At 38.9% G+C, this 26,783-nt stretch overlaps 1 protein-coding gene across 1 annotated transcript in view; it reads left to right on the top strand.

Annotated features, from left to right (window-relative positions):
* TMEM117 (transmembrane protein 117) overlaps nt 1-26,783 on the top strand; it is a 176,109-nt gene that overhangs the window by 126,602 nt on the left and 22,724 nt on the right. Inside the window, exon 6 of the mRNA XM_058022668.1 lies at nt 14,499-14,658. Within this exon, the coding sequence (XP_057878651.1) occupies nt 14,499-14,658 (160 nt within the window). The remainder of the gene's footprint in view (nt 1-14,498; nt 14,659-26,783) is intronic.

Here is a 26,783-nt window from a genome sequence, read left to right as displayed (position 1 = left end):
GATCATTCATGCTCTGTGGATATCTGCAGTGATATGAATTTCTGTGATTGAGGTAATTCCTAGTACACGGACAAAACCAGAGCTCCTTGAACCAAGAGAGGAAGAATTCAACTTTCATGTCTCTCCCTGCATGAGCAGAAAGAGGAAAAAAGATATTATTATCCTATTTTGCCTTCTAAGGTGTGGGCTTTGGATTGTTTCAGGAACCTTTTGGCCTTGTGACACAGCTGTGCTCATTAGGACACTGGCAATTAGGGCTCAGTTTTTTATTTTTCTTTGCAATATGAACTGACTGAATGAGCATTAATAACACTAATTGGCAGCAGGTGTGACTGTGTTCTGAAACAATCCAAAATTAAAGAAGCATTTAATTTGCTACCTAATATTAAGTGTTTCAATATAAATGAAAGGAAACTAAACAATCACTAGCAGGCCTTGGGTTGCAAAAAGAATGGGCTTTAAAAAATCACTACAAAGTGTAATAATGTAAGTAGAAAGCTGTTGGAGATATTTTTAAACAATTCCTTTCTAAAGAGCACCTAGGTCAGACCTATTTCGAATGTAATCGATGGCAAGGTCCAAGGTGTCAACACAGCAGGCACACACACCACCAGCATAGTATGTTAAGCAGGAGCTAAGATTTTAATCAGCTTTCACAGGTTTTAAGTTACTGATTTGTTCCAAACTTTCTGGCTTTGTGAGCTATTCTGTTATCATCTTTCTGAAAGAGATTTGAGGACACTTTTCCACATGGTCAGTCCACCTTGGAAGTAGTCTTAATTCTTCAAACTGAGTTATGAAAACTTATTTTTTGGTTTGTTGGTTGTTTTTTGGGGTTTTTTTCCTTTAGAGAGAGGTGATTTATACACTCTTTTTGAATTATGCCTTGTAACCAGACCCCTTCATATATTCACTTATTCCTGTTCAAGTAAAGCAATAGAGCTCTGCTAGTGTCGTTCATTACACATATCCCATCCTTTAAACAAATTTCATGCAAATGTAATTACAGAAATCTAAATAGAATTAAATATGTGTTTTCCCAGCATTTAGATTTATGCAAATTCAAGGGAAGTATAAGTTGATTGACAGAGAAATTGGTAACAGCATTAGTGTCTAGAAGCATTGTTAAAAGTTGTTCTAGCAGCATATTCTCAAGATCTTGTGGGCTGTAGAATATTCTGAATGAAGTTAAGGGCATCTTGCTTAGCAGACAGGTAGCTTCAGAGAAGATGTTGTGGCATTCTGCAGTTACTTTTTGTAATTGCAACTGGTTGTCACCCTAGTCCTGTACAACCCATATCTGAAGCCACCTTTAAATGCAGAATGAAATGCCTGTATAAACAATCATTGGTTATAGCATTTATGAACACTTTTCAAACTAAAAAAAAATACAGAATGGAAAGTCTGTTCTTCCCCAAATAAATATCAGAATACTCTTCCTGTGCACTGAAAACCTGCTTTAGCTTAGTGAAGATAGCTTCTGCTTCAGATGAAATAGATTTTTTTTTTAGTAGACATTGATGGGGTTATCAACTCAGAAATGTCTGTGATAGATTACCAGTAATGGATGGAAAGGCCCAGGGATGATTTTAAGTCACATTCATCTTTCACGGCCTCTTAGCTAGAGATGACAGTTATTTTCAGGGCTCCCAGGAAGAACATAAAACCAAAAAATCTCATTGAAGAACTGGTCAAATTAATTTAATGTCAACTCTGTACAATGACCGGATGACCTAGGAGAAAACTGAAGATAACTAACCAAGTTAATCCAAATGACTAAGTGAAGCTTTCTGAGATGCTCTATCTAGTCCCCAAAGCTGTCTTCCCTCTTAGAACCTCTGTGAAATGGATGCAGTTATTTGCAATACAAAAGTCTAAAAATGTGGCTGATTCTTGTCTTTCCAGTGGTTGATCAAAGAAGCCCATTTATTCCAAATTCTGATTTGTTTCAAAGTCTCATCAACAAGACAAAGGTTCCCTGTTTAGAGAGAAAGTGAGATGCTGCAAAATATAGCCCTTCCAAAAGTATTCTTCTAGCTTCTCACTGTAGGTGCTTGCTGGAGATTGATCAATCATATACATGGTGGGGTGGCAGCTTGTAGGCATTTATGGTTGTCAAACACACGTGTTGAAGCATTTACCAGGAAGAAAAGGATCATAGAGCTGTAAAACTAGAGGGGACACAATCAGTGAGGAGTAAAAGTGTTTAAGAGAATATTAAACATGGAATATATGTTTAAAAAAATTTGGTCAGCACAGTCTCTATCAAACTTGGGGTCTCCTTAGCCACAGCTAAACTATTTTAAGCACAGTATAGTCATGCAAGCAAAGCAAAATCTGATGTACTATTTGGGTCTCTGGAAATAAACTGGGTGGATACCTAACCTCACCTAGATGTGGCCCCTTGTCCTGACAGCTCGTCTATTTCTTGGGCAAGGTAAAGGGCCTGTCCCCAGCTTGTAGCCTGGGTCTGGTGAAAGAATTACCTCGTTGGATGGGTATAAGAGGTGTGATTAATCAATTACTCTCTAAGTCTTTCTAAAAGATGGTTATAACCCTAATGGAGATCCATGAGAGAAAACTGTGGGAAAAGAAACAAATGCCTCTGATTATACCCCAGGAAAAAAATGAAAACTGACGGCTTTTAGCAGTCCCTGTCAATCCCTACTGCCTGAGCTCTGCAGTGTCATTCAGCAGTCCAGTACCACTACCCTGCCTTAAATCCTGCTGAGGTGTCCTTAGTCCTTTGCATTAGTCCCAGATCAACAAAAAACTATCAAATCTTAGGGCCAAAGAGGCTCTGTTACAAGTTAAAAACCACCTGGAAATCCATTCAGAACTAAGGTCAAGTGGACAGGTAAGGAGGGAGAAGTGGGTCTAAAATTGAATGAGTACTGACTGCAAGGAGGGAATGTGAGCTAAAAGCAAATGGGTTTTTATTTCAACATAGAATTATGTGACTGAGATGGTAAATTCTGAGGATCTTTAATGCTAAGTATTACTTGTTAGGATGTTAGAAGTTGAAGAGACCAAGACTGGAGAGTAAAGGATGACAAATTTTTTATGGAGGAAAGGGATCTTTGCTTACACTTTTTTGGGAATCTTGCAATAAAGCTTTTGATTGCTGTATTTTAAGAAAACAAAAAAAAATTAAAATAAGTATCATTATTGGTTAAACTTTCATTGATAAGTGTTTCTCATCTATGGGAAGAAATTTCTGAGCAGAAGTAGTGAGACCCCTGTCTCCTCAGAGTAGCCAGCATGATGATCCAGTCCGCATGGATGATTGCTGATCTGAGCCCCTGCACTTCTCTTTGCAGGGCTGGTGTGGGACAAGCTTTAGCCCAGGTTTCACTGCATCTTTGCTGAGTTCCCTGAATATTGCTGTTCCTTCCAAAATTTATCTGGTTTCTGTTTACTGGAACAATTTAGAAAAGAGTGCGGATTAGTCTCAGGATAGAACACGGGACTTTTTCTGAAATACTGAAATGTTTCTGTTTGAGGGGGATAACTATTTCCTGGAAAACTCAAATTTATCCAGTATGTATCTGGGCAGCTTAGTGAATTTAGCCATAATAATTCCCAAGTTCCCTTATGCACCTTCTTCTTGGAAATTTCTAATATTTATCTTCCACTGAAAAGGTGACAATATATTCACATTGTCACAGAGCTGTGAATATAATTATTAGAACAGCACTGACTGTCAGGATGTGTTTTGGTGAGTCTTTTTATTAACTTCTTTTTGTTCAATCTTATTTCTAGTCCTGTTCTACTATTAGAAAGGTTAACTTTCCAGGAAGTCAAAATCACAGTCATTTGCATGCAATTTTTTTCTTAAGAAGGCCTGTCAGCATTATACTGGAACTGGCTCAACTTGAGAAAAATAAGGTATATGAACTTTCATTTTTCTAGAGAACTTTTGAGTTAGTATAAATTCTCTTTTCATCCTGTCATTTGCTTTCTTGGAATAGGTTGGCTCCATTTTCTTGTGCACCTTCCCAGGGCATTTGGTGGGGAGCAACTGTTAGTTCCTCCCGTCCCCCAGGCTCTCTTCATGGCACAAATGCTTCAGCCCCTAACCAGTAAAGCTTTAAAATGCTCCACTTTGAAAAAAAACCACTTTAGTTTATTGCTACTTTTTATGTAATGTTGGCCAAAACCTGGATGTGATATTCTGGATATGAGCAAAGTAATGTCTCTTGATCTACTGGTTGTGCCTCTGTTATTGCAGCCCTGGACATTGTTGGAACTTCTTTATTGCCAGCAGACATGCCTGGCATGCACTCAGCTTGCTGTCTACTAATACCCTTTTCTCACTGAGGTAAAATTGATATTATTTGAAAGATTTTTTACACAAATAAGTGTTGTTCAGGAAGCAAGATTAAAGTTTTGTTTGGTTTTTTGTTTGTTTTTTTATGTTGCAGTTGTTTTGGAATTACATTTAATCAAAATAGAATTAAGTTGTTGGGTGAAAAACCCTATATTTATTTAAAATGCTTTGGGGAAAAAAAACTGAAGAACAGTTCAAAGCAATTGCAATTATATATAACTGTGATAGGGTTTGCACAGATATATCTATGATATATCCTGTTATTTTAGGCTTCATACACCATCATATCTATGGGATACAGTTTCTCATTCATCAACATCTTGATGAATGAGAAACTGTATCCCATAGATATGATGGTGTATGAAGCCTAAAATATTGAGAAATTTCTTGTTCCATAAAAGTACTGTATAGATAGATTATACAGCTAATCTAGTCTAGAACATAGAAAGCTATTAAACTGTTATGTTTAATTTATTCTAGATTTGAAATGCATTTTAAATTTCAGTTTTGGCTGTAATATATTGTCTGAGAAGCCTTGACTGTGTAAGTGTGTACTGTACAGTTCTCCTACCCACTTATCATAAATGTTTTCTAAGAGTAGCAACATGACAGTATCTGGGCAAGGACAACATGTTCCATATGTTCTGCTTAGATAAAGTAAGTTCCATTTTTATCCTTTATTCTTTGTAACTCTTAGAACCATAGAGTGATATTTTTATAGTCACACATACTACGGAAAATTTTATAGGGTCTGTTCTTGTTTTCTTTTCCAAAAACTTGTGAAGATAATTTTATGACTGCCACATCAAAATTATATGTGAAATCATTTCAATTTTCTAAAATATGTTTTAAAAAGCAGGTAAACCCCAACTTTTCAGTGACTGCTTTCATGTGACCATTTATATATACAAAATTTCCATTATTTTACTTAAACATGAGTGTTGTTAATTCCTACATAAAATATATTTGTTTTTCAATTCAAAAATTCAAAGGCTTTTCATTTAAAGAAATTAAAACATCAAGAACTGACTTCAGTTTTGAGATGCAGTTCTGGGTTCAGGTGTCTGGTGTTTATGTGTTGATCGTGGCTATCAACATGCCAGCTCCTGCTACAGCCAGTGGAGCTCTGGCCAATGCAGGTGATAATCATTCAGCTTGCCACAAGTAGAAAATTACCTGTAGTCACCTGCAGAATTTTCCAGACTCCATCATTTGAATAAAGGTGGGATTCAGGTCCCTAGACATGGGCATTGGCTACAATTGGAATGCTGTGGTGTACTGAGACAGTGCACAGGCCTGGTGGACAGGACACAGGGCTCAGAGGAGACCTTCTGCTGCAAAGTTTGAAGACCAACCAAAGTACTCCACAGCAGCCCAAATCACACTAAACTAAATTTGGTTTAGGCAACCAAATCTCACACTACATCTCTGTTGGCTGTCACAAGAGATTAGATATGTTATTTCACATGTAGACTTCTGGAAAAAAAAACCCTCAATGGTTAGGTTTCTGGCTGATTCTGAATTCCTTATAAAATTTCCTAATTGCACTAAACTAATCCATATGTAAAAATAATGTATTTTTAAAAATATAATGATCAGTTTTTTGTTTGGCTCTAAAAAAATGTAGCAGATCTCACTGTGCTTTCAGAAAAAACTGGAATAACTTAAATGCAGAAAAGAAATATGAGTCTAAAATATCCTGAAGGAAACATTCAGAGTGTTGTTTATATAGTAAAACATTGATCAGGTTTAAAGTTCCATTAATGATTAAATTAAGTGTGAACAGAAGCAATGCTAATAAATTCAGCAATTGAGAAGTAATTAATTATTCATTAAAGACTCACTTTATTAATTAATAATTTTTACCATTTTCTTACTTAGATGTTTTCAATTATGCTTCTGAAAATCAATCACTTTGTCTTAAATCAATCCTCTAGAAATCCAAATAATGCAGATTATACACAGGATTGAAAATATGGTGTTAAATCCACACTTACACTCTTTCTTGTTTCTAAAATTAGAATTTAATAGTGTGTTTCAATTTAGGAAAATCAAGGAGATGTTGAGACATACTTCAAGCTCCTGCTCTAGGTCTGAAAAGCTTCATTTTAGGCTTTTAGAATAGCATTTCAATTACCATTGAAATGCACTTGAAATAGGTTTTTCCTTCTAAATGTTAAAACATATATCTTTTCCATTTCAAAATTTTTTTCCTGTTCTAAATTGCAATGAATTTAAGACTTTACTGAATATTTCATGGTAACTGAGAAATGGAGTCCAATAACATTTTTTTCTCATAATGAGTTTCTAGCAATTGCTGAGGATGCTGGAAACATGAAAGCCAAAGTCCCTGTTTTGTATGTTTTGGCATATATCCCATGTCTTGCTGTTATGATAAACAGCCTTTACCTCACTCTAACCAGGGACTGGGAATAACTGAGCACTAAGACACATGGGTGTAGGAAATCTGTGTCCTGAGAACTGTTGACTCATGACTAATGTCATATCATGACTAATGCTGACTCATGTATAGTAAGCAGACCAACTGCAGCTAGAGAATCTGAACAAATAGTGCCTTGTAGCATGTAAAAATCTTCTTGTTATTGCATTCAGCTGGTCTCATTAACACTAATATTCAAATAGCTGGTCTGACTTACTCAGAGCAGGTAATGGCCTCTGCACTGTTTGTATCATCCTGTGTAACTGAGATGCTGCCCAGCTTCTCAACCACAATGAGGTGCAGGGATTGTGCGTGGTTCTGGCACAGCTTCCCTCACATGGCAGAAATAATCCCTTCCACAGATAAATTTTGCATATTGATGAGCTGCACTTGTCTGAATATACACAATTTTTGCTGAATAATTGCCAGGCAGGTCTATCCTAAGGCATATTGTTGCTCTGAAAATATTTTTTTTAAATCTTTTTTTCTGTGATTTTTTGAGCAGCTGTCTTCCACTCCCCATTCTATTGATGAAATAAGTGGTGTATCCATCTGAAACTAAAATAGAAAAATGGCTTCTCTTTACCTTATATAGAATTGTGTTTGGTTTTCTGTTTTGGTTCAGGTTTTTTTCCTGATGCTTTCTGCTGGAGTTAAGCAATTAACTTCTAACTTTGGAATTTGAACATGAAGTAGAATTCCTTGGATATGATTCATGTGAATTTTATACTACCTTGCATATGATAGTGATTGAAAATGTTCTTTACAAATGAGACCCTAAACTTTCATAAACTGGTTTTGCTTTTTTATGTCACAGATAGGAAATAGCATTTGAAATGTAAAGCTTGTGGTGATGAGTTTAATTTAAATGAGCTGCTGTTTGAAATAGATAACACTTTCATTTTAGTAAATTAATGGTGTGGCAAAAAGAAACTCAAAGATGCTTCTACCTGTAATAAAAAAATGATGCTTTCTAGAATTCTGATCTTGCACCATGTGATTACATTACCTAATCTTATTAATTTTATTACATGAAACATAGCAAAATGTTTCCTTTATATATTAACATAAATGTAATTTCAGGCTTTATACAAATCTTTGGGCAAAAATCCCAAATAGCTCTGGAATCATATTGATACACTCTAATAAAACCAAAACTGTTACAGTCAAAAGATAGATGTAAAGCAAGGTTTGTGGGAAGGGTTTTTGGAATTAGGTTAGCTGCAGGAACATCTGGGGCTGGAAAAGGCAAGACAAGGTGATCCCAGCAAGGCCCCAGCCTTGCTGCCCCTCCCGTTTTCTCATCTGGAAAATCCATAGGATTTGCTACTGTTAGGGCTTAAACTGGGCTTGGGGTTAGGTTTTAGTGTTCAGTTTAAGGTTAGGGTTGAGAGAGTCAAATTGCCTAGAGCTCCAGGAGCACTGGGACTGGAAAAGCCATGCCAGCACCATCCCAGCAAGGCCCCAGCCTTGCTGCTCCTGCATCTTTCTGAACTGGAAACCCATTGTGTAGGGTTAGGGCTAGCCTAGTGCTGGGGCCAGGATTAGGTTTAGGGTTATTGTTAGCTTTAGGGTTAGGGTTGAGAGAGTCAAAGAGCCTAGAGCTCCAGGAACACTGGGGCTGGAAAAGCCATGCCTGCAGGATCCCTGCAAGGCCCCAGTGTTGCTGGGCCTCCATTTTTCTGGTCTAGAAAACCCATAGGATTTTGTTAGGTTTAGAGCTGAAGCTGGTGTTAGGGTTAGGATTAGGGTTATACTTAAGGTTAGGGATGAGAGATTGAAAGAGCCTCAAGTTCTAGGGACACTCTGGCTGGAAAAGACATACAAAGTCAATCCCATCAGGGCCCCAGCCTTGCTTCTCCTACATCTTTCTGATCTAGAAACCCCATAGCGTGAATATATAAAAAAGCAGAAAACCAATTCCAATGTTGCCGCCTCAGAGCGTCCTTTATACTCTGTGGTGTCCAATTTCTTCAGCTCACCAGTCAGAATGACAAGAAGCATTGTTTAGAAGACTTAACTGGGAACCTGTGGTTCTCAAAATGTGCAGTGTTTGCTATTGATAAGAAGTTATGAGCCATACGCAGTGTAGGGAGTTTCAGACAGGTATTTCAGAGCTGGTAGTTACTGGCAAATGCTGAATTACTTATACATTACTTTCAACAGGACAGAAGTCAGGCATACACTTCTGTGTGACAAGAATGTTAAAAAATAATGTGATTCAACGTTTGAATTATAAACCATTTTCTTCTAATTGATATTTAACTTCAGATAATTAAGTCTCATTGATGGTAATCTGCATTAATGTAATTTCTCTCACTTATTCATGCCTGCAGAGTATGCCATGGGGAGTGTGGTGCTCTGAAATCTGACAATAGTATTGCTCCACATCTCTGCCATGTACTTGTCTCCATCAGATTCAAACACCTTACTTTAACAAAAGAGTTCCAATTAATCAACTCACCAGATATTCCTAGATTTCTAGGGTCTGTATGTATTACCAATTCCCTTCAGTAGCACATTTCTGGGATGGACCTGCCTGTTACCTCTCCATCTGCCCTCTGGTTAATGGTATGGATTGCTCTGGGGTGCACAGGTGGGTTTTTTTCTGGATACGTCTGAAGTGGAGACTGGGATCTCACCTGGTGTGCTAAAGTTATGGATGTGTGCTCAGGTCAGTCCACACTACCCAAACACTGTGAAAATGGGATCCTCAGCACCAACTGTGTCACTCTGTGGCACTGCAGTAGCTGCTGGTAGCACAGGAATTTCGAGGCTCTGCTCTCTCTTTAGAGAACTGTCCTGTAGGGGCAGAAGAGCAGGGGCCAGCTGGAGGATTGAAGTTATGCTGCTCCAGGGAACACAGATGCTTTCCACCACCAGAGCATCTGTCCCTTATATTTGCTTAATTGCAGAAGTGATTCTGACACCAAGCAACAGGCAGACTAAATATTTTATTTTGAATGGGCTTAGAGTTGCTATTTTTGACAGATTAAATAACAGAGCCCTTCTTAATTAAAATGAGTGAAATAAAAAGTGTTGGCATTTGTATATGAACATCTGCAGTAGCATTGTTCTTTATAGTTATTGTATACTGTGTGACTGTGTATTTGGCCAGTGCTGATTCTGAGATTAAAAATTATGCAGAGTATTTGACTCAATGGATTATCTTTCTTTGCTGAGGACTGGAAGTCCTTTTTAAATATAAAGAGCAGTAAAATTTTTGTTCCTTTTCTGTATCTGTTTTCACAGGATATTTGCTACTATTTGGGTACGTTCATGAGAAGTTACCAAGGCAATCGGAGCCAGTGCAGGTGCATTCCACAGCAAGTGAGGGATTGTGACATATGGGGGGTGGTTTCTGAGTTGGAGAAACCCCAGGCAAGTGCAGAGACATGCCAGGAGCTGGCTGTGTGATGTGGGTGGGACAGCAGTAATGGCAAACACCCACTCCCACAAAGAGCAGCCGTAAGGAGTGTGACTGACCAGTTTCTTGGTCCTGTGTTCCATCCCAAATAAGCATTGTATTAAGCAATACTTGGAATTCTTCTTAACAATGTTTCATGATTTACAAATGACCCAGCTTAGTCACAATTATGTGTGAAATTAAGGTAAAAAGTTCTCAAGATGCTGAGCCATACAAATCTGAGAGCTACTTTTAAGTACAAGTTGGTTTTTTCTGGAAAATGTGTAGTAAAAGGGCCAGATAGTGTTTTTGCCTCTTGAAAAAGACAAAATGAAAATGCAGAAAATAACTAAAGTTTGTCTTTCATCTCTTCAGTTGGTCTTAACAGAACTCTTACTATCTGATCTTCAAAGCTGTAGCATCACAAAAGATTTAGCAGAGGGTCATGTAAGAGAAGAAACTTCTAAATATCTCCAAAAATGAGCAGCTCAAAGTCATAAGATAAGGGAATGTAGTGTTGTGCAGAGAATTGTATTTAGCCTTTGAATTAAAAACTTCATTTTCTCTATGTTACAGTTTGAGAAATGAAGTTCTATCACAGACCAAAATCCATTTTTTATATACTTTGCCCGGCTGATTTGGACATGAAGAATCATGAGACTCCAATTAGAAACAGTTCTTGTTTCCAACATTAGATGTTTTGTGAATTTATACATTTATTAGCTTGTCTTTTATCTTTCCAGGGACATTTTCTGGATTGTTCAGGTCTTCACTCAATACAGGCAAATAACAGACTGATTCCTGAGGGTGTGGCTGGATGGAGTCAAAGATACATCTGCTGTAGGTTTGGAATGGCTTTGTGGTGCTGCCTTAGGGCTGCAAGATAACGAGTTGTGACCTCAAGGGCTCTGCTTAGGAGTTCCTGATGAGGGAGGTAGGACATGCTAAACAGCAGAAGAGAGTGTCTCCAAACATCCAGGATTTAAGATAACAGCAGCTCATTATGCTTCCTCTCTACAAGTTTAGGTTGTGATCCTGTCTGCCATGAGGGAACCACCACCAGTGACTAAAACCTGCTCAGGCTTCTGGTCCATGTGGTTCACAACCTCTCATAATGTATAATATGCTGGATGATAGACATAAAGTTGGTCAGTTTGATCAAAGCTTACAGTGCAAGAAAGTGTTGTGGAAAGGGGCAGAAGGGAAGATGCACTTGTTTTGGACCTTGCCAAGTTTTTGAGAACCAGATTAGTCTGTTGACAAATGGGCCTGTAGCATGGATTCAGTTTGCTATGAGTGATTTGGTTTGACAAATTCATGACCATACTCAGTCCTGGTAATTAAAGATTATTATAGAGATACCGTCTAAGAAATTGCCTGTTTTTTGAGAGGTTTCTGGCAGTAAAAGTTCTTCTCTTTCAGCCTCTCCTTTTTTATCCCTCCCCAGTAGCCCTGGGGATTTTGAATAATCGCTGGTGGTGATAAGCACAGTAGTGACTTTTTTGGACCTACCTAATAATTTTAACTATTCAGTATGCTATTGGTCTAGACAGTGTTTATTTGCACTCTTAAGGAGTATGCAGTAGGTTGTAAAATGTGTGTTATTTCAGCTGAATAGGTGTCCAGGGCACATAATCATTCAATACAGCAAGTTAGAATTAGAAGTGAAATATAAAAGCATATTTCCTTTGTGAACTAGAGACAGAAATTGCATTTCTTAATGCCTGGTACAGAGAAGAGTCAGTCCTCTCTTGCCCTTCACCTTGTAGCCTTTCTCCTTCTGTAATGAGGAGAGGTCCTGCCAGCAATATGGGGAATGGTTTGACGGTGTAGCTCTTTCTCAATAATGTGCATTGCAGAATAAAGGGAAACTATACTGGGCTAGGTGTAGCAGGGCAGCTCACACTGGTTTATCCAATACAAGTTATGTCAAGTAAAATTAAATCCTCATCTTTTTTTCTTAATCTCCAGGACACTGTACTTTCACAAGAAGCGAACTGAACTCTAACCCAAAAAAACTCAGTTTATAATAACTCCAAAAGCACGTATTGAATATCTTGCTGTGTTCCAGTATCATAGGTCAAAAATACAACTGAGTACTAATTATGCTGTTTAATGAGACCATTTTGAAAGTCTATTTCTAACCTTCTTTGTTGGTCTCGCATTTTCTTATTCTATTAGCGGCCCATTTTCTGCTCCCTTCCCTCCCTGTTTGACATTTCAGAATGAATAACAAAGCCATTTTCTAAGTGCATATGCATTTCCTCAAGGAAATCAGGACTTGAGCACACACATCGGTCTTTGCATGCATGCCAACAAAGCATGAATAAAAATAAGCCTGCCTTTGCTTGCCTACATGCCAAAGTCTGATCTTCCATGCTTTGAACTCTTGCTCCAAAATGCAAATACATAATTCAAGAGGACTGAGGCAGAATAGTCCTGAGCATAACTTCTGGGTATATGCTTCCTATAGCAAAATACTCAGATTCCAATTATGGTTTTAAACTTCCTTTGCCCCAGGAGAGGTAGTTCCACAGAAAGAGGTCAAGGAAAATCAGGGTGCCTAGTGGCTGGGGGAGTCTGCCTTGGTCAGCAGACAAGTGCTGAGGATTGCTTTCTTTCTGGAGAACCTTTCAGGTAAAGTAAGAACATTAACCATGAGAATTTCAGATATGAAGGTGACATAAGTAGGAAAAAAAAAACCTTTGTGTGTCTCAAGAGACTATATGCAAAAGAGAGAGAACTATCTTTCCAAAATAAAATGTTCTCTGTGTGTACCAAAGTGGAGCTCATAGAAAAGTCAGTCAGGTTCAGGTATGGACAGTTAAGATGGTAGGTAAGCAAATGTTTTGGGATGAGAGGGCTTGACTATTCCTTGGGTCTGATTACATCTAATATGCCTCATTTATTGGTTTTTTCTTGCCTAGGTGCTCATAATTCTTTCAAGGAAAATTGTTAGGGTGTCAACCATAGTGTTGCATGTAACTGAGTTAATTTATTAAGAACAAAAATAGAAATTCTAAGGTAAAGGTGGTAGCAATCAAGTAATTTTGTGTCTCATTACATTGAGGAAGTGCAGCCTATCATGTCACAGAAGAATAATGTCTATGAGTCTAAATGTATTATATTATTGCCTATGTGCATATTTGGTTTCCCTTCCTCACAGATACAGACAAGGCTGCTGTATAAAAAGAAATGCATACAGACTGGTAGTGGGTGACTGCTGGTGTACATTTTTTTCCCTCTGCTGAGTATTGGTCCTGTTTGGAAATGTCATGGGAAATATTCTTCGCTTTATTTTACAACACTCAGTAGCTGGAGAAAATGAGATATTATTGCTGTAGAAAAAAAAATCCTGCCACAATTATTTAGCCATGAGCATGCATTCAGATTTTGATATGCCACTATTATAGCACAGATTTGCTGACAGCTATGGCTACTGGAAGAAGCCTTGCTCACCCTTAAATTACCAGCTAAATTTTCCAGCTTCCACGGAACGAGAAATTCAATCAGTCACTGCTGCCAGCTCTGTAAGGTATTACCAAAGTGATGCTGGAAATGATGCAGAGGTATTTTGCAGGGATAGCTTAGAAATATATTTTTAAGTACTGTGTTTCAAAATTGTGTGAATTAGTCAGGTGTGTCTTCTGGAATTCTTGTAGCATTTATACAGAGGCCTTAATACTTTTGTGATTCACTCTTCACTGACTTCTCAGAAAAGTCATAAAATAGTTGAAAACTTTTACAAAGGAAATTTTATCACACGTAAAGCAAAATCTTTCTACAATCTCCAGAATTTGAAAACAATTAATTTATGCATTGATTTTTTTTTAAAATGGAGACATGTTTCTGTATAAAAATTAGACTTCACAGTTTGTGTCTTACAGCTCCTACAGCTTAGAAAAGATTTTCAAAGGTTCTAATGTCTTTGGTGCCTTAGACAATGTTTTCTCAATTAGTTGATTTGAATTTGGCCTACATCATGCAGACCTTGGGACATTTCACTTCTTTCTTACTTTACTTAACTGGTTTTCGTCTTCAGTGGAAAGTACAGAATGAAGAACCGGAGTAATATACTCCAGCTAATTTTGCAGCATGCTTAGTACTAGATACTAAATTTATTTTCACTAAGGATACAGCTGACTGCTTTCTTTCTTAAATTAAAAGATTTTTTTGTGCACTTAATTTTTTTTTAGTCTGTTTTCATCAGTGGGAAAGTGCTGATAAAATACTAGCTGACCATTAGAAGACAGATAAAATAGAATGATGCATCTTCATTACTATCGTATTCTCTCTGAACTATTTTTTCTTCTTCCTTCCAGGACGGTTCTGTTTACTCTGACCTCTGTAGTTGTGCTTGTCATCACTACTGACTGGATCAGCTGGGACAAGCTGAATCGTGGATTTCTGCCAAGTGATGAGGTCTCAAGAGCCTTCTTGGCTTCTTTCATCTTGGTGTTTGACCTTCTTATTGTCATGCAGGTACACTCTCCTAATGTTCCACTCAGGCTGTTGAGGCTGCCTAGTCACTCTATTTCTTCTAGAGCAAAAGGTGTTTAGCTAAGGCTACAAAAAGGTAAATAAATGTTTAGTTTGCAATCACTACGAGCAATGGCATTTTATAACACCATTCTCAGTAATTTTGCAAAAAAGGCCTCTGGCCTTTGATTGCGAAAATATTCCTGATTTCTCTTCTTAGAGTGCTTAGAAGAACTGCATGAGTTTCCAAATTAGAAAGTGTTTTCTGCAAAAATTACATCAGGAAAAGAAACCGCAGCTGATTGTTTTGTAAATTCAAATCTTCTCTTAGGAAGATGAGATATATGCAGACAAGAAAGAAATACTTCCAAATTTCAAGCATTTACAATATTAGGTATACACACACTAAAATGCTTTAATAGATGAAAATGAGTATTTGCTATTAAGATTCAGCTTTCCACTTCTACGTGAATTTTTTTTTTTACTTGATGACAGGTCCTTGTGGTGTAATGACTTCTGCCTGAAAGCTTAACTGGGGAGATGATTCATTGTAATCTGCCTGATGTCTACTCCTTTGAATCTACCTGCTAAGAAAGCAGTCTGGGTCACAATTATGTGACCAAAAACCTTCTTCATGTGATGCTGTCCTCTCCCCTTTGCATCTGCATGTGGTTTGAGCCCTGTGTGAATAATTCACCCAAAGCTCTGTTATAAATTATGTCATTTGGGCTGAGGTAAGGAAGAGGAGCATGGAAGGCCCATGACAGCTCTTAGTTCTAGACATGGTAGATCTTAGTTCTAGGTACTGCCGAACTGAAGGTCAGCAAAGAACATGACAAGAACCAATGGATCCATCCTCTCCAATATATTATTAATTCTGCCAGCAGAGAGCGTTTCTGAGACACTCAGTTCTTTTTAAAAAGCTATCTATTACTTGAGTAATTGTCATAGAGGTGACAGTGATGGCACTCAGATTTTATCACTGCTGTACTAGGACTTGCAAGGTGCATAGAGTCCTATAGCTGAGTTTTGTTTTCCAATGTCCACTACTGTTAAGTGCTCACTGTGGTTCATGTTTAGAACTGGGAGGATAAGAAAGGAAATATTGTTTTTCTCATAATACTGCTTTTCTTGTAAGATTTCTGTTGCTTTGCTTTCTCTACCTTTGAATTTTACATTTTGTTTGATGTTTCAAAAAGATTCAAGAGAATGTATAATAAATTATTGTACTTTATAGAGCTGTAATGAAAGTATGAATGAAAATGTATCAAGCTATACTGAATTTGATATTGCATGCAGACTAGAAAAACAGAGCTGTCTTCATATGAAATAACTATTAAACCATCCTTTTGGCTTTGAAAAATGAGATCCCAGTATTTTGATCTTGGAGTTGCTGAATATAGAGAAAAATCTTATGTGAAACAGCTTGTCCTGAGTACTCTTTCATATTTTTATAACACAAAGCAAGACGCTCTTTTTAATTGCATTTCTAAGTGATATTTGTAGGATGGAGTTATCTGTTTACTTGAAGTTATTTATTTGGACTGTGAAAATATGGTGGCATATTTTATTTAAAGTGTAGTTTTAGCATTGCTACTGCAATAATGCTATGTTGAGAGAGCAAAGTATTAAATCACATGGAATCACAGAATGGGCCAGGTTGGAAGTGACCGGAGTGGGTCATCTGGTCCAACCTCCTTGCTCAAGCAGAGTCATCCTAGAGTACATTGCACAGGTTCTTGAATATCTCCGGTGAGGGAGACTCCACAACCTCTCTGGGCAACCTGTTCCAGAGCATGGTCGCCTGCACAGTAAGAATTTCTTCCTCATTTTCAGGTAGAATTCCTTGTGCATCAGTTTCTGCCCATTGCCTCTTGTCCTATTGCTTGGAACCACCAAAAAGAGCCCGGCTCCATCCTTTTCCCACCTTCCCTTCAGATACTGACAGAGATTGATAAGGTCATCTCTCAGATGTGAACTTAGCAATAAGGGCAGGTGACCAGTGAGAGGTTTTCAGATGAGTCAGGGTAGATAGAACTTTGCCTTTAACAAAACTGATGACAGATCCAGCTCCATTTCTGAGGCAGGTTTTACAGGGAGGAGCCATACACTCTGGACTACTTTTGTCAGAGTTATGTGGAGTGTTTCATTCCACTCAGAGTATATTGCTCTTCCTAGCAGATTTTAGACACGCCTGTCAAACAGCATTACAGAAATGGATAACCATTTTGAAGACACACTTGTACTCAGCTAATTGTGCAATGTTTGCCCAGGAATCCTGCTGTCAGGGCTGGCTCTGTTGTAGTGCATCCCTGGTGGCCTGCAGATCTCTAAAGGAGAAAGGACAGGTTCAAGTGGGGTGACTTTGGGAGAAACCTTTCTGTAGCAAGTAATAGAATTTCCTTCCTGCAGTCTCTTACACAGTAAAGACTTCCCCCTCTTCTTGTGTCCTTTCTACATCCTCATCTATCTATAGATTGTGGAAATGTTCCTTATCAGTACTGATGTAAACCATTCGAAAATAATCCTGAAAATAAAAGAAATAAAAGTGAATTAAAGGAGAGGAAAGGACAGTTTTGACCCAAAGCTTCACTTTGTACTTATTATGACATTCAAGTGACATACCTGAGTATATTCCTAAATACCATTTAACAAAAAGAAGTACAATGTTTCTCATGCCATTATTGGCACCATGGCCCTTCTTTGTAGTGGGTCAGATGTGAATCTTTCTTTCCTATCCTATATTTCTTTTCTTGAATCTGCCTCTACAGCTGCTACTTATGGATTTATAGCTTCATTGAATTCCCCAGTCCCAAAGTGCTGGGGTTTTTTTCCCTGAGAGTTACTGCTTTGAATGATATCAAGTCTCTTTCCTTTCAATTTTGAACATAGAGCTCTCCTGAGCTCCACTTTCATCCATCAGGCATCTGTTTTCTCTTAATTTTCCTGTCTCATCTCTCTGCGACTGGTAACAAGGGAGTGAGTTATTGTGTGCTAGGAGGGACTAGTTAGTGTGGTCCCAGGAATGGCCACCTCAGGAACAAGCACTTAGAAATGGAGTGTCCTACAGAGTGAAATGCCCTTGCCTTTCTCCTGGCAGGGAAGTAAGGCTCTGAGTAACCAGGGCATGGAGCCTCCTTCACTTTGTTGTTTACTGAGGATAGGGCAAAAAGAATGGAAATGTATTATCTTTTCAGATCAGAGACTGAAATAATGCTTTGGTAATCCAATGGTTTTATTTTAACGGGAAAAACTTTAGAGTTTAATGAAAGTGTAGGTAATGCTTATGTAAAAGGGTGATGAAGGGCAAAAAGCATTGATATATGTAATTAAAACTCAGAAGCTTCTGTTGAAATATTTTCAAGATCCATCAGGATATATAAATTCCTTCTAAAACTCCTTGAAATATTCTTTTGCCCTCCTGCCAGACCCCACTATAAATTAGAGTTTGTTTCTTCAAGTCTTTTAGTTACTTTGGGACTAAGAAAATGATAAGCAAAATCATTTGCTGCTGAGAAAAGGTGGGTGTATTTTGTCCCTTATTGCACATTATATACCTTACCATTTTAACGAGCTGTCTGGTTTTTCTTGCAGTGTTACCATTCTGTACTTGTCTAGTTTGATAACTGGCACCATCATTTTATGCTGGGGATTTTATTAAACAAGACATGTGAAGCACAGTATTTTTAAGTACATTTCATCTTTTATACTGATTGCAGATGGTTAAATCTTGCTCGAATGCATTATATTTATCTCAGGCATTATAAATCCAACTCCAGTGTTTTCTTTAGTTGCTGTAACTTGATGTATTTGTGATGACCTGAATCCTCTTGTGCCAATTTATACTGGCTGAGGGCTGAGCCCTTTTTTTAGCTCTGTCACTTAGTTCCTCATTTGCAGAAGAGGAACAACTGTAGTTCTTTTCTTTCACTATTTATGTGATTGTCTGCTTGAGCCCCCAAGGTGCTCAGTGAAGGAGGCTGACTTGGTACAGCTTCTACTGTAATCAGGCACCAGTCCCAGCTGGAGCCTCATGGCTCTGAGATGACTACACACAAAATGAATTAGCTGGAAAAGCTTCTCATTTGTCACAGTCATTCCCTTTTACCCTGACAACGGGTACATGCCATACATGTGACACTCAGGTCCTTCTTTGCCAGTGCAGGTGTTTGCCTGAAATAACAAAGCAGTTGTCTGAAAGCAGACCCAGCATTTTCACATACTGCCCCTGGAAACCAACATATCCAGCCCAAATTCACAGAAAAACATGCACTCATAGGAACAAGAAAATCTGGGAATTATTTGCAAATCTTTCACAGGAATATTTTCATCCTTAACAGCAAGGAGAGCCTTTTCATAGATTCTGCTGTAATCAGTGTGTGATAGGCTTTGTTATTGCTGGGTGCATGTGTAAGAAATGTTGCATTGCTTAAGAGTATATTGGAGTGATTTATGTTGGTATAACAGTAATGGTGACATTCAGATAATTTCAGGTCTCCACAGCAATGCTCTGGAATGTATTATTTGACTGTAGAAATCTGCTCTGTTATGAGCGTTACACAGGTTTTTATGTAAAAATAAAAATTCTGAGATGAGGGAACAAGTTCAGCTGCTTTCTAAGTGATAGAATTGCTTTCAATTTTTAAATGCAAGCAATGAATTAAAAAGAGAAAGATAAACCTCATGTTGCCATCATTAGACAGAGCACTGCCTTGGCAACAAGTTTCATGCCCATCTGTATCTTACCTTTAGCTACGTGGCATATTGAACATACAAGACTTACAGACAGGTTGTACAGAGCATACAGATCCACCTATCAATAATACTGAGTTCAAGCAAGAAGAGGGAGAAAGAACATCTTGGTTGCTCTTAATCAAACCTTAGAGGGGAAAAGAAACAAGAATATGCTTGAGATTGTAAGTCTAGCTGAGTTATTTCTGCAAAGCTGATTGAATGGCATGTGTTTATACTTCCTCAAAAAGTTTGAAGCCCGTAATATAAAACATTAACAAAAAGACAATTATTTTTATTGCCTTCGACTTCTCTAACAAGCTATAAAGCTTCTGCTTTTATTTGTATAACAAAACAGACATATTTAATCACTGAGTGTCTTGAGATACCAAATGCATTAGATATTTTACATCTGTTAGAATCCAGACTTTACTGAGCCCATCAAGAAATAATTTGTTTCCATACATATAGAGGAGGGGAAGTACTCCCTAGTGCTTTTAGTGATTTGAAATTATAGGTTGTGGTGGTTTCTGATTTTCAACTATCATTTAATTACTCAGCTATAGTGTGTTTGGCATCATGTCCCTGTGGGTCATAGGTATTGTGTAAGTGCGGCCTTCAGTCAACCAGGTTTCTAGTTTCCTACAGGTCAGAAGCTAAAAACTTTCCTCCTTCTGGAACCAGACCATGTTTGCTTCTCTGTCATGTAATGATTTTTAGGAAAAGGAGATTCCCCAGAATAACACCAGGTTTGACAGATAGATTGGGCACCAGCACTACATAACATAGTGTAATTTCTCTATTTCCCACTGGAGCAGCAAAACAATGAAATCAACATGCCTATAGAGTCTCACAAAGTCTCAGTAGTGTCCTGCAGCTGGCTTTGGACTGCACTATGCCTTGGCTGGTCCCCAAATAATTAACCTCTTCTTTATCTCTTCCTAGTGCCCAGGTAGTATTTGCAATATAATTTTTCATTCAGATTCCTTAGAGGCCTGCCTGAGCCAATGGGTGCTGTAGCCATATCAACACGTCATTGCTCTTGTTGAAACGGTACAAACAGAGACAGAGGTGATGCTGCTCAAATTGGGAAAGAGTTGTAGTTTTCACCTCACTTTCCCCAACACTTTTTTGATTGCTGCAGTAGCCAGCAATGCTGAACTTGTCTTGATACCTCTAATGCTGGAATGACACAGCCTCAGGTAGTGTGTGATGGTGCCATGTGCTTTCATCTCCCGCTTCATTAGCAGAGAGGGCAGCCACAGGCATGGAGGGGACCATCCATTAGCAACCAATGCAAGGTGGAGCTGTCAGAGCCTCTGAAATCAGTCACAGCAGGCATGGAATCCATTTCTCCCTGGACAAAAATAGCTGAATTAAAGAGCTGCTTTCAGGACTGGCTCTGGGGAAGGCAGTGTGTGTCCTAAGGCAGCCCAAAGCTGGGAGTGGTTTGAAGCACTTATGAGGGCCATAAGGTAGAAAAAGCCCAGGCCCAGCAGTCTTGGCTGCAGCTTCAAGCCTGGCCACCTCCAGCTCATAGCAGACATTTAAAAGCAGCTCCCTGTCTCTGCATTAAGATCATGGTGGTAGCATGATAGTCCTGCTGTGCATGGTAGCACATCAGCAGAGAGAAAGGTTTGAAATTGGCTTAATCCCCTGCAATGGTCTCCCTCCATCCAGCAGCACTGTGTGGTGCACCAGAGACACAGGAGGAGGCGCAGACCAAAGGCAATTGCTCCTGGGGAAGTACTCATGGTTTCAGTGACCCAGCCTTGGCAGGGCTGCTTTTCTGCTGTGGCCAGCCAAATTTGGCCATCACCTTCAAGAAGCTTTTACTCTGTCCTGGTCAACTCTGTTTCCATGTCTTTTTAAACAATCCTAGAAGCCTCTGGAGCACTGCACTTCTCAGTGAATTCATGGCTTGCACCCCTGCCAGCATTAATTTAGTGATACAGTAAGTCAGAAGACTGCACTATAGTTGTTCTGGCTGGTAATGGTCATTTTGTCTGTGATTTTATTTCATCTTTCAGGAGAGACATTAAAACTCTTTCTTTCATATAAACCCAGCTTTGATTTCACTCTCCATCAGGTCTCACTGAGCTTTGCTGTGATGTTGTTTCCCGCATCACGTACCACACAAGGAATTAAATGATGGAAATTTGTGGCTAGGTAATCCATTCTATTGCTTGTACATGAAAATGAGAAAACAGTGTACATCACTGTTTAATGTATCTCACTATGGATTTAAGGATATAATCCTATAATCCTCCTTGGATGGCTCTTTACTTTTAGTTTCGCTCAGGTGGTTTTTGGACTTGACTGTATACAATGTGCAGCACGCATTTGGTCTATAATGAAATTTCATTCCACTTCAGAACTCTGTGCCCAAAGTGGAGAAATAGTTCTCGACAACAGCACTGATCCCATGTATAAAATACAATCTGTTAAGGAGTAGGTGGCAGAAAAGATGTGATTAAGTGATCTGCTTTATCAGACAGCTAGAGTTAGAGGAAACCAAGAAGACTCTGGTTCCCTGTCAGGAATGCACGTGTACATTTTTATGATCTTGATTTGGCCCAGTTTTTTGCAGACTGTGTGTTGGAGAAAGCTGCCCAGACTCCCCAGACGGTGCTGGGTGACATTTCTGAAGGCAGCTGCTTGGTGGTGTCCCAGCCACCTGCAAGTGGCACCTCCCAGACAAGAATGGCAGCATGTTCTTTTGGCTCTGTGTTGTGCTTTCATCCTGACCTTAAGTTGAAAAGCAGCAGCTACATCCTCTGAATGAATGCTAAATACCCTTGGGGATGTTTCTGGCATCTGGGCCAAACAATTTCTGTACTAATCTAAATTACACAAACTCTTACTGTTCCTCAAGGTCAGGCTGCAAAGATTTTCATATCTGGACAATATGTTGTAAATACAAGGGATTAGAGAAAGAAAAGCATCACACAAACAAGCCTAATATCAGAAATGAGCAGATGATAATTTAAGCAAGACAAATACAATGATGTGTAAAAAATGGTGTTAAAAATGTGACAACACCACTGAAGCTGCAGAATCGTGCATTCAGGAATTAGGAGATGTCAGAATTAAGCCACCAGTATAAACTTTTCACCCCTATTTTGTCCATGCATTGTGATACAATCTTTAATTATCTATTCACATTCCATTTTTCCACAGGACCTCTCTCACTTGCTGCACTGGATGAATGGTGTTCACTTAATGAGAAGCTATTTGATATTTTGGTTTACCTTTTCTGTGCAGCCTGTGGCCCCAGGCCTTACTTACTGCACATGATTAGAACCTTGATATGAAGATGAAATCATTCATTTCCTTGCAGACTTTTTTTTGTGACAGCCATTGCTGTATTTCCTAAGGGCTTCTCAAGTATTAATATATTTATCTTCACAATAGCCTTCACAACAGGAGTGTTATTGTCCATTATTGTCCACATTTTACACTGAAGCACAAAGAAATTAAAGTCAAAGAGCCCCTAATTTGAGATGTCTGAGGACATTATTATGAAAATTCATATTATTACCCATCTCTTATCTGAGCAGTTACCTAATTGAGGGAGGAGGGCCTAGCATATTATTTCATCAGTAACAGACAGAGCCACATATTTACTTGATGTAATCTTATATATAATTATACTGACAGCCCTATTTCTCTTGTAGCATTCAAACTATTTTAAAAGCAGTTTCTTTGCTTGCTTTGAATGATGCTTATAACTGTGTCAAATATCTAGCTCCATAAAAAGTCTGGTTACTTTTTTATGCTGATCTTAAAGGAGTACAGTCCTATCAGTCCTATCTGGACAGTGCTACAAGACTTTTGTTCTCCCCACAAATATTGTGTCACCTCTTCCTCTTCCAAGTGAAGCTAAATTCAGGTCAAGCTCTCGTTAGTTTCAATACCAGCCATGGGCACTTGTCACTTGTACAAATCTAAGCTTAGGTAGGGTGGGGAGGCAATGCCACAGGGAAAAAATAATAGTTTGGTTCTAGAAATTCACTTGGTGTCTCTTAGATGTCTCATAGCAGAGTAGGTTGAGACATGTGTCATAGCAGAGCTGGTCAAATGCAGTTTCTCCTAGCAGCAATGACTTCTGTAACAGGAGGCAAATGTTTTCACATCTGCTGCTGTCTCTTGCATTTACACCCCTCTTCCCACACACTTTCCAGCTTGTGCAGCAGATGCAGAGTGCAGCAGAACTACAGGGGTCTCTGTCACTATATATTTCCACCTCACAATCATAAGTTAGATACTCTTTCATGAAAAAAAGTTTTTACTTCTCTGTGTGATCCAGTAACTAAGAGAGGATTTTACCATACCTACCCAAAGGTACAGATAACCTTAGTCTGACATCTAGGTCTTGAGTCTTCACCACTGAAATATTCAGGCAGATGCCTTAATGCAGGACTTCCTGTGTGCATAAATCTGATATCTTTTTACAAAAATATAGTAATCTCAACATCAAAAGCCTGCCATATGAATTCAATATGTCTTATCAGGTACTGGAACTCTTACCTCCCCTGCAGGGATGTTTGCCATGTGAGCAACTGCTAATAGCAGTGTGTGCTTTTTCTTCCAATGACACAGTTCATAAGAAAGAAGAGAAGTATACTTTGCCTCTGGACTTCACCTCTGCTTGTTAACAGCAGAGAGTGGTGATAATTAGAGGCATGGTGGCCAGTCCAAACTCCAGAGCCAGTGTGGTGCTGACACTTTCTGATCACATCCCCAAGCATGGCTTTTTCCTTCCTGTCACTTCCAAATCCTCTCTCTGTGTCTCCCTTTTTGTCTCCGTCCTGAGTCCTGTTCTGTGACATATCCCATTATTTATATCCAATTCCAGCCTTAAGTCTTCATGTTTCTCATTTCTAGGCTCCATATTTAGCGAATCCGACTCATCTACCCTGCAGCTGCTGTTCAAACCAGAATGACTCCTCGTCTACCTTCCCCTTCCCCCTTTTTCCTTAACCAGCCAGTCCCAACCTCTTGCTCTCATCCCTACCCTCTTGCCCTCATTCAAGTCTCTCCTCTCTTCCCCCCTCCTTTTCTGTAGTCTATTCCAGTTTTCCTATCAAACCCTTGTGTCTCTGGTCATTTCCTTTCATAGCATGACCCAGGCTGTGTGGCTGCCCTTGGAAATGCCAAGCCTTCTGCTCAGCCTTTAGAGAGGGTTGCTGGGGAGGGAGGAGGACAGGGTTTAGCATGGAATAATTTAGGTAGAATGAGACCCTTAAGATCAAGTTATTAATCTAACACAGCCAAGTCCACCACTAAACCTTGTCCCTAAACACCACATCTAAGTGTCTTTTACATACTTCCAGGGATGGGGACTTAATCACTTCCCCAGGCAGCCTGTTCCAGTGCATATAATACAAAGTTTTGCTCTGGCTATGTACAGCTTGAAAAAGGTCTAAATACCTTTCCTTTGATTCAACATACTGCTGTGTTGTGCTATGTGTAAAATAAAAAGAAAAAGACCAAAGTATTAAAATTAATTTTAGAAACTAGTCCCTGCTACACTCAGTCTCAGACCCAGAGCCAAATGCCCTTTTGCCTCCATCTTCCCTCAGCTCAAGCTGCACTTGACTAGCTCCAGCTGCACACAGAGTACTTAGGATTAGTAATTAGAGGAAAGCTGGCTCTCTGTCTCTTGGCTGCTGTGCAGGGCCAGCTCAGTCCTTGTTTGAGAGCAGCTCAGAGTCCTGCCAGCAGCAGCAAAAAATGGGGATGGAGACAAAGAGGAGATGGAGGCTGCTCTGTCTCCCTTCTATTTGCAGTTTCACTATAGAGCCTGATGCTCTAGGAGCTGAGGGACTCTTTGGCATGCTGAGGGATGCACAGTTTGGAAAGATGCACATTTCTGAACCTTTAGCTAGATTCTTGCAAGTATGAAAATTACTGACTTTTCAAAGGTACCTGAAACTGTTTCAGTTTGGGGCAAGTATTTACAGGGAAGCAAGAGGCACATCTCTGATACAAAGTTGCTCCCTTGCTAAATTATATGTGTCCACTTGAGATATCTCTACACAGCAAAGCAACTTATCTCCTGTTAGGTCTCACTCTCAGAAGTGATTACATGGTGCTAGTTGAAAATGTCAAAACCCTAACCCAGAAACACAGAACCAGGTAGGAAAAAAAAAAAAAACCCCAAAAGCCAGCCTGAGGCACACACCAGGCATGGGCCGTGTTCAGCCCAAGCAGTTATATTTGGAAAAGTTATAAGCAAATGAGATGAGTATGTGCACAAGCTCACTTGCATGGTAAGCAGCAGCACTGTGGTTTCTGCGTGTTCCATATGGCACCTGCCACAGTGGTAGCTGGGTGTCCTCGTCTATGAATTCCTCTAGTGCCATTTTTTATAGCAAAATGAACCCAAAACCACTCTCTTTTCATACTGCAAGGAACTTCCTGCATTTCTTTCAGTTGCTTTTATAAAACTACACTAAGGGCTGAGTTTTCTCACTCTGTTGCTCTGTGGGAGGGGACTGGAAGGAAGAACAGCCTCTGCTCCCTTGACCTGCTGAAGTTTAGATCAACAGGTGAGACTTTTCCCAGCTCTACACATTTGTGCTCCAGTATCCTGGCTCCATTTTTAGCCTTCACTGAGATGGTGGCTCCAACTTGACACAACTGTGTTGATTTGCAGACAAAATGCCTGGTTCATATTGGTGATGCTCAGAGTCTGAGCAGAGTTTTTATGTAGCCACTTCCATGCAACTTTTCTCAACCTAATTTTTGTATTCCTTTTTCTAGCCATAAAAGTCTTGCTTTTCCTTTACATAGTGCTTGTAGGTATAAGAAACTTTGAACTGTCAAAAAAAAAAAAAAAAAAAAGAAAATGAAGTTTTTGTTCCGCATACAGTTCTGGTAAATAAATTTCTACAGTGTGTCCCAATGCAAATATACACAGTTGTGAGGTTTCTTCTGCAAAGAGCTCTTCAGAAAGTGCTGTTCACTGGGACAGTGAGAGGCAATCAGGACAGTATTATCCAGCAAATGTATTTTATCTACTGTATCAATTAAGGGTGTTCTTTGTTTCTGAGAGTTCTTTATAAGAATTTCCAGATTGCTACTGGAAAATCAGAAAAGTAGTGAGAATCTTAAAAAACTATAGCTAAACTGCAAGTTCCATTGGGGATAGAATAACTGTGTCTTTATAGCCATACACAGAACCATACAGGCTAGGTGGGCCTTCAGGTTGTATAAGAAAATTAAATGAAATTATTACTGTGTTTTGTGTCTAAATCATAGATTTCTGTAATATTAAAGGTAGAATGAGAACATGCACTTTATTTTCCTTAGTGATTTAGTTTCAAAAAGGTAACACATTCTGGCAGAAATCATTGTGCAGAATCATACTCATGAAAAGATAAATGTAGATA

Source organism: Melospiza georgiana, chromosome 4 (assembly GCF_028018845.1).
Source record: "Melospiza georgiana isolate bMelGeo1 chromosome 4, bMelGeo1.pri, whole genome shotgun sequence".
NCBI classification, from domain to species: domain Eukaryota; kingdom Metazoa; phylum Chordata; class Aves; order Passeriformes; family Passerellidae; genus Melospiza; species Melospiza georgiana.
This window is presented reverse-complemented; position numbering and strand designations above follow the sequence as displayed.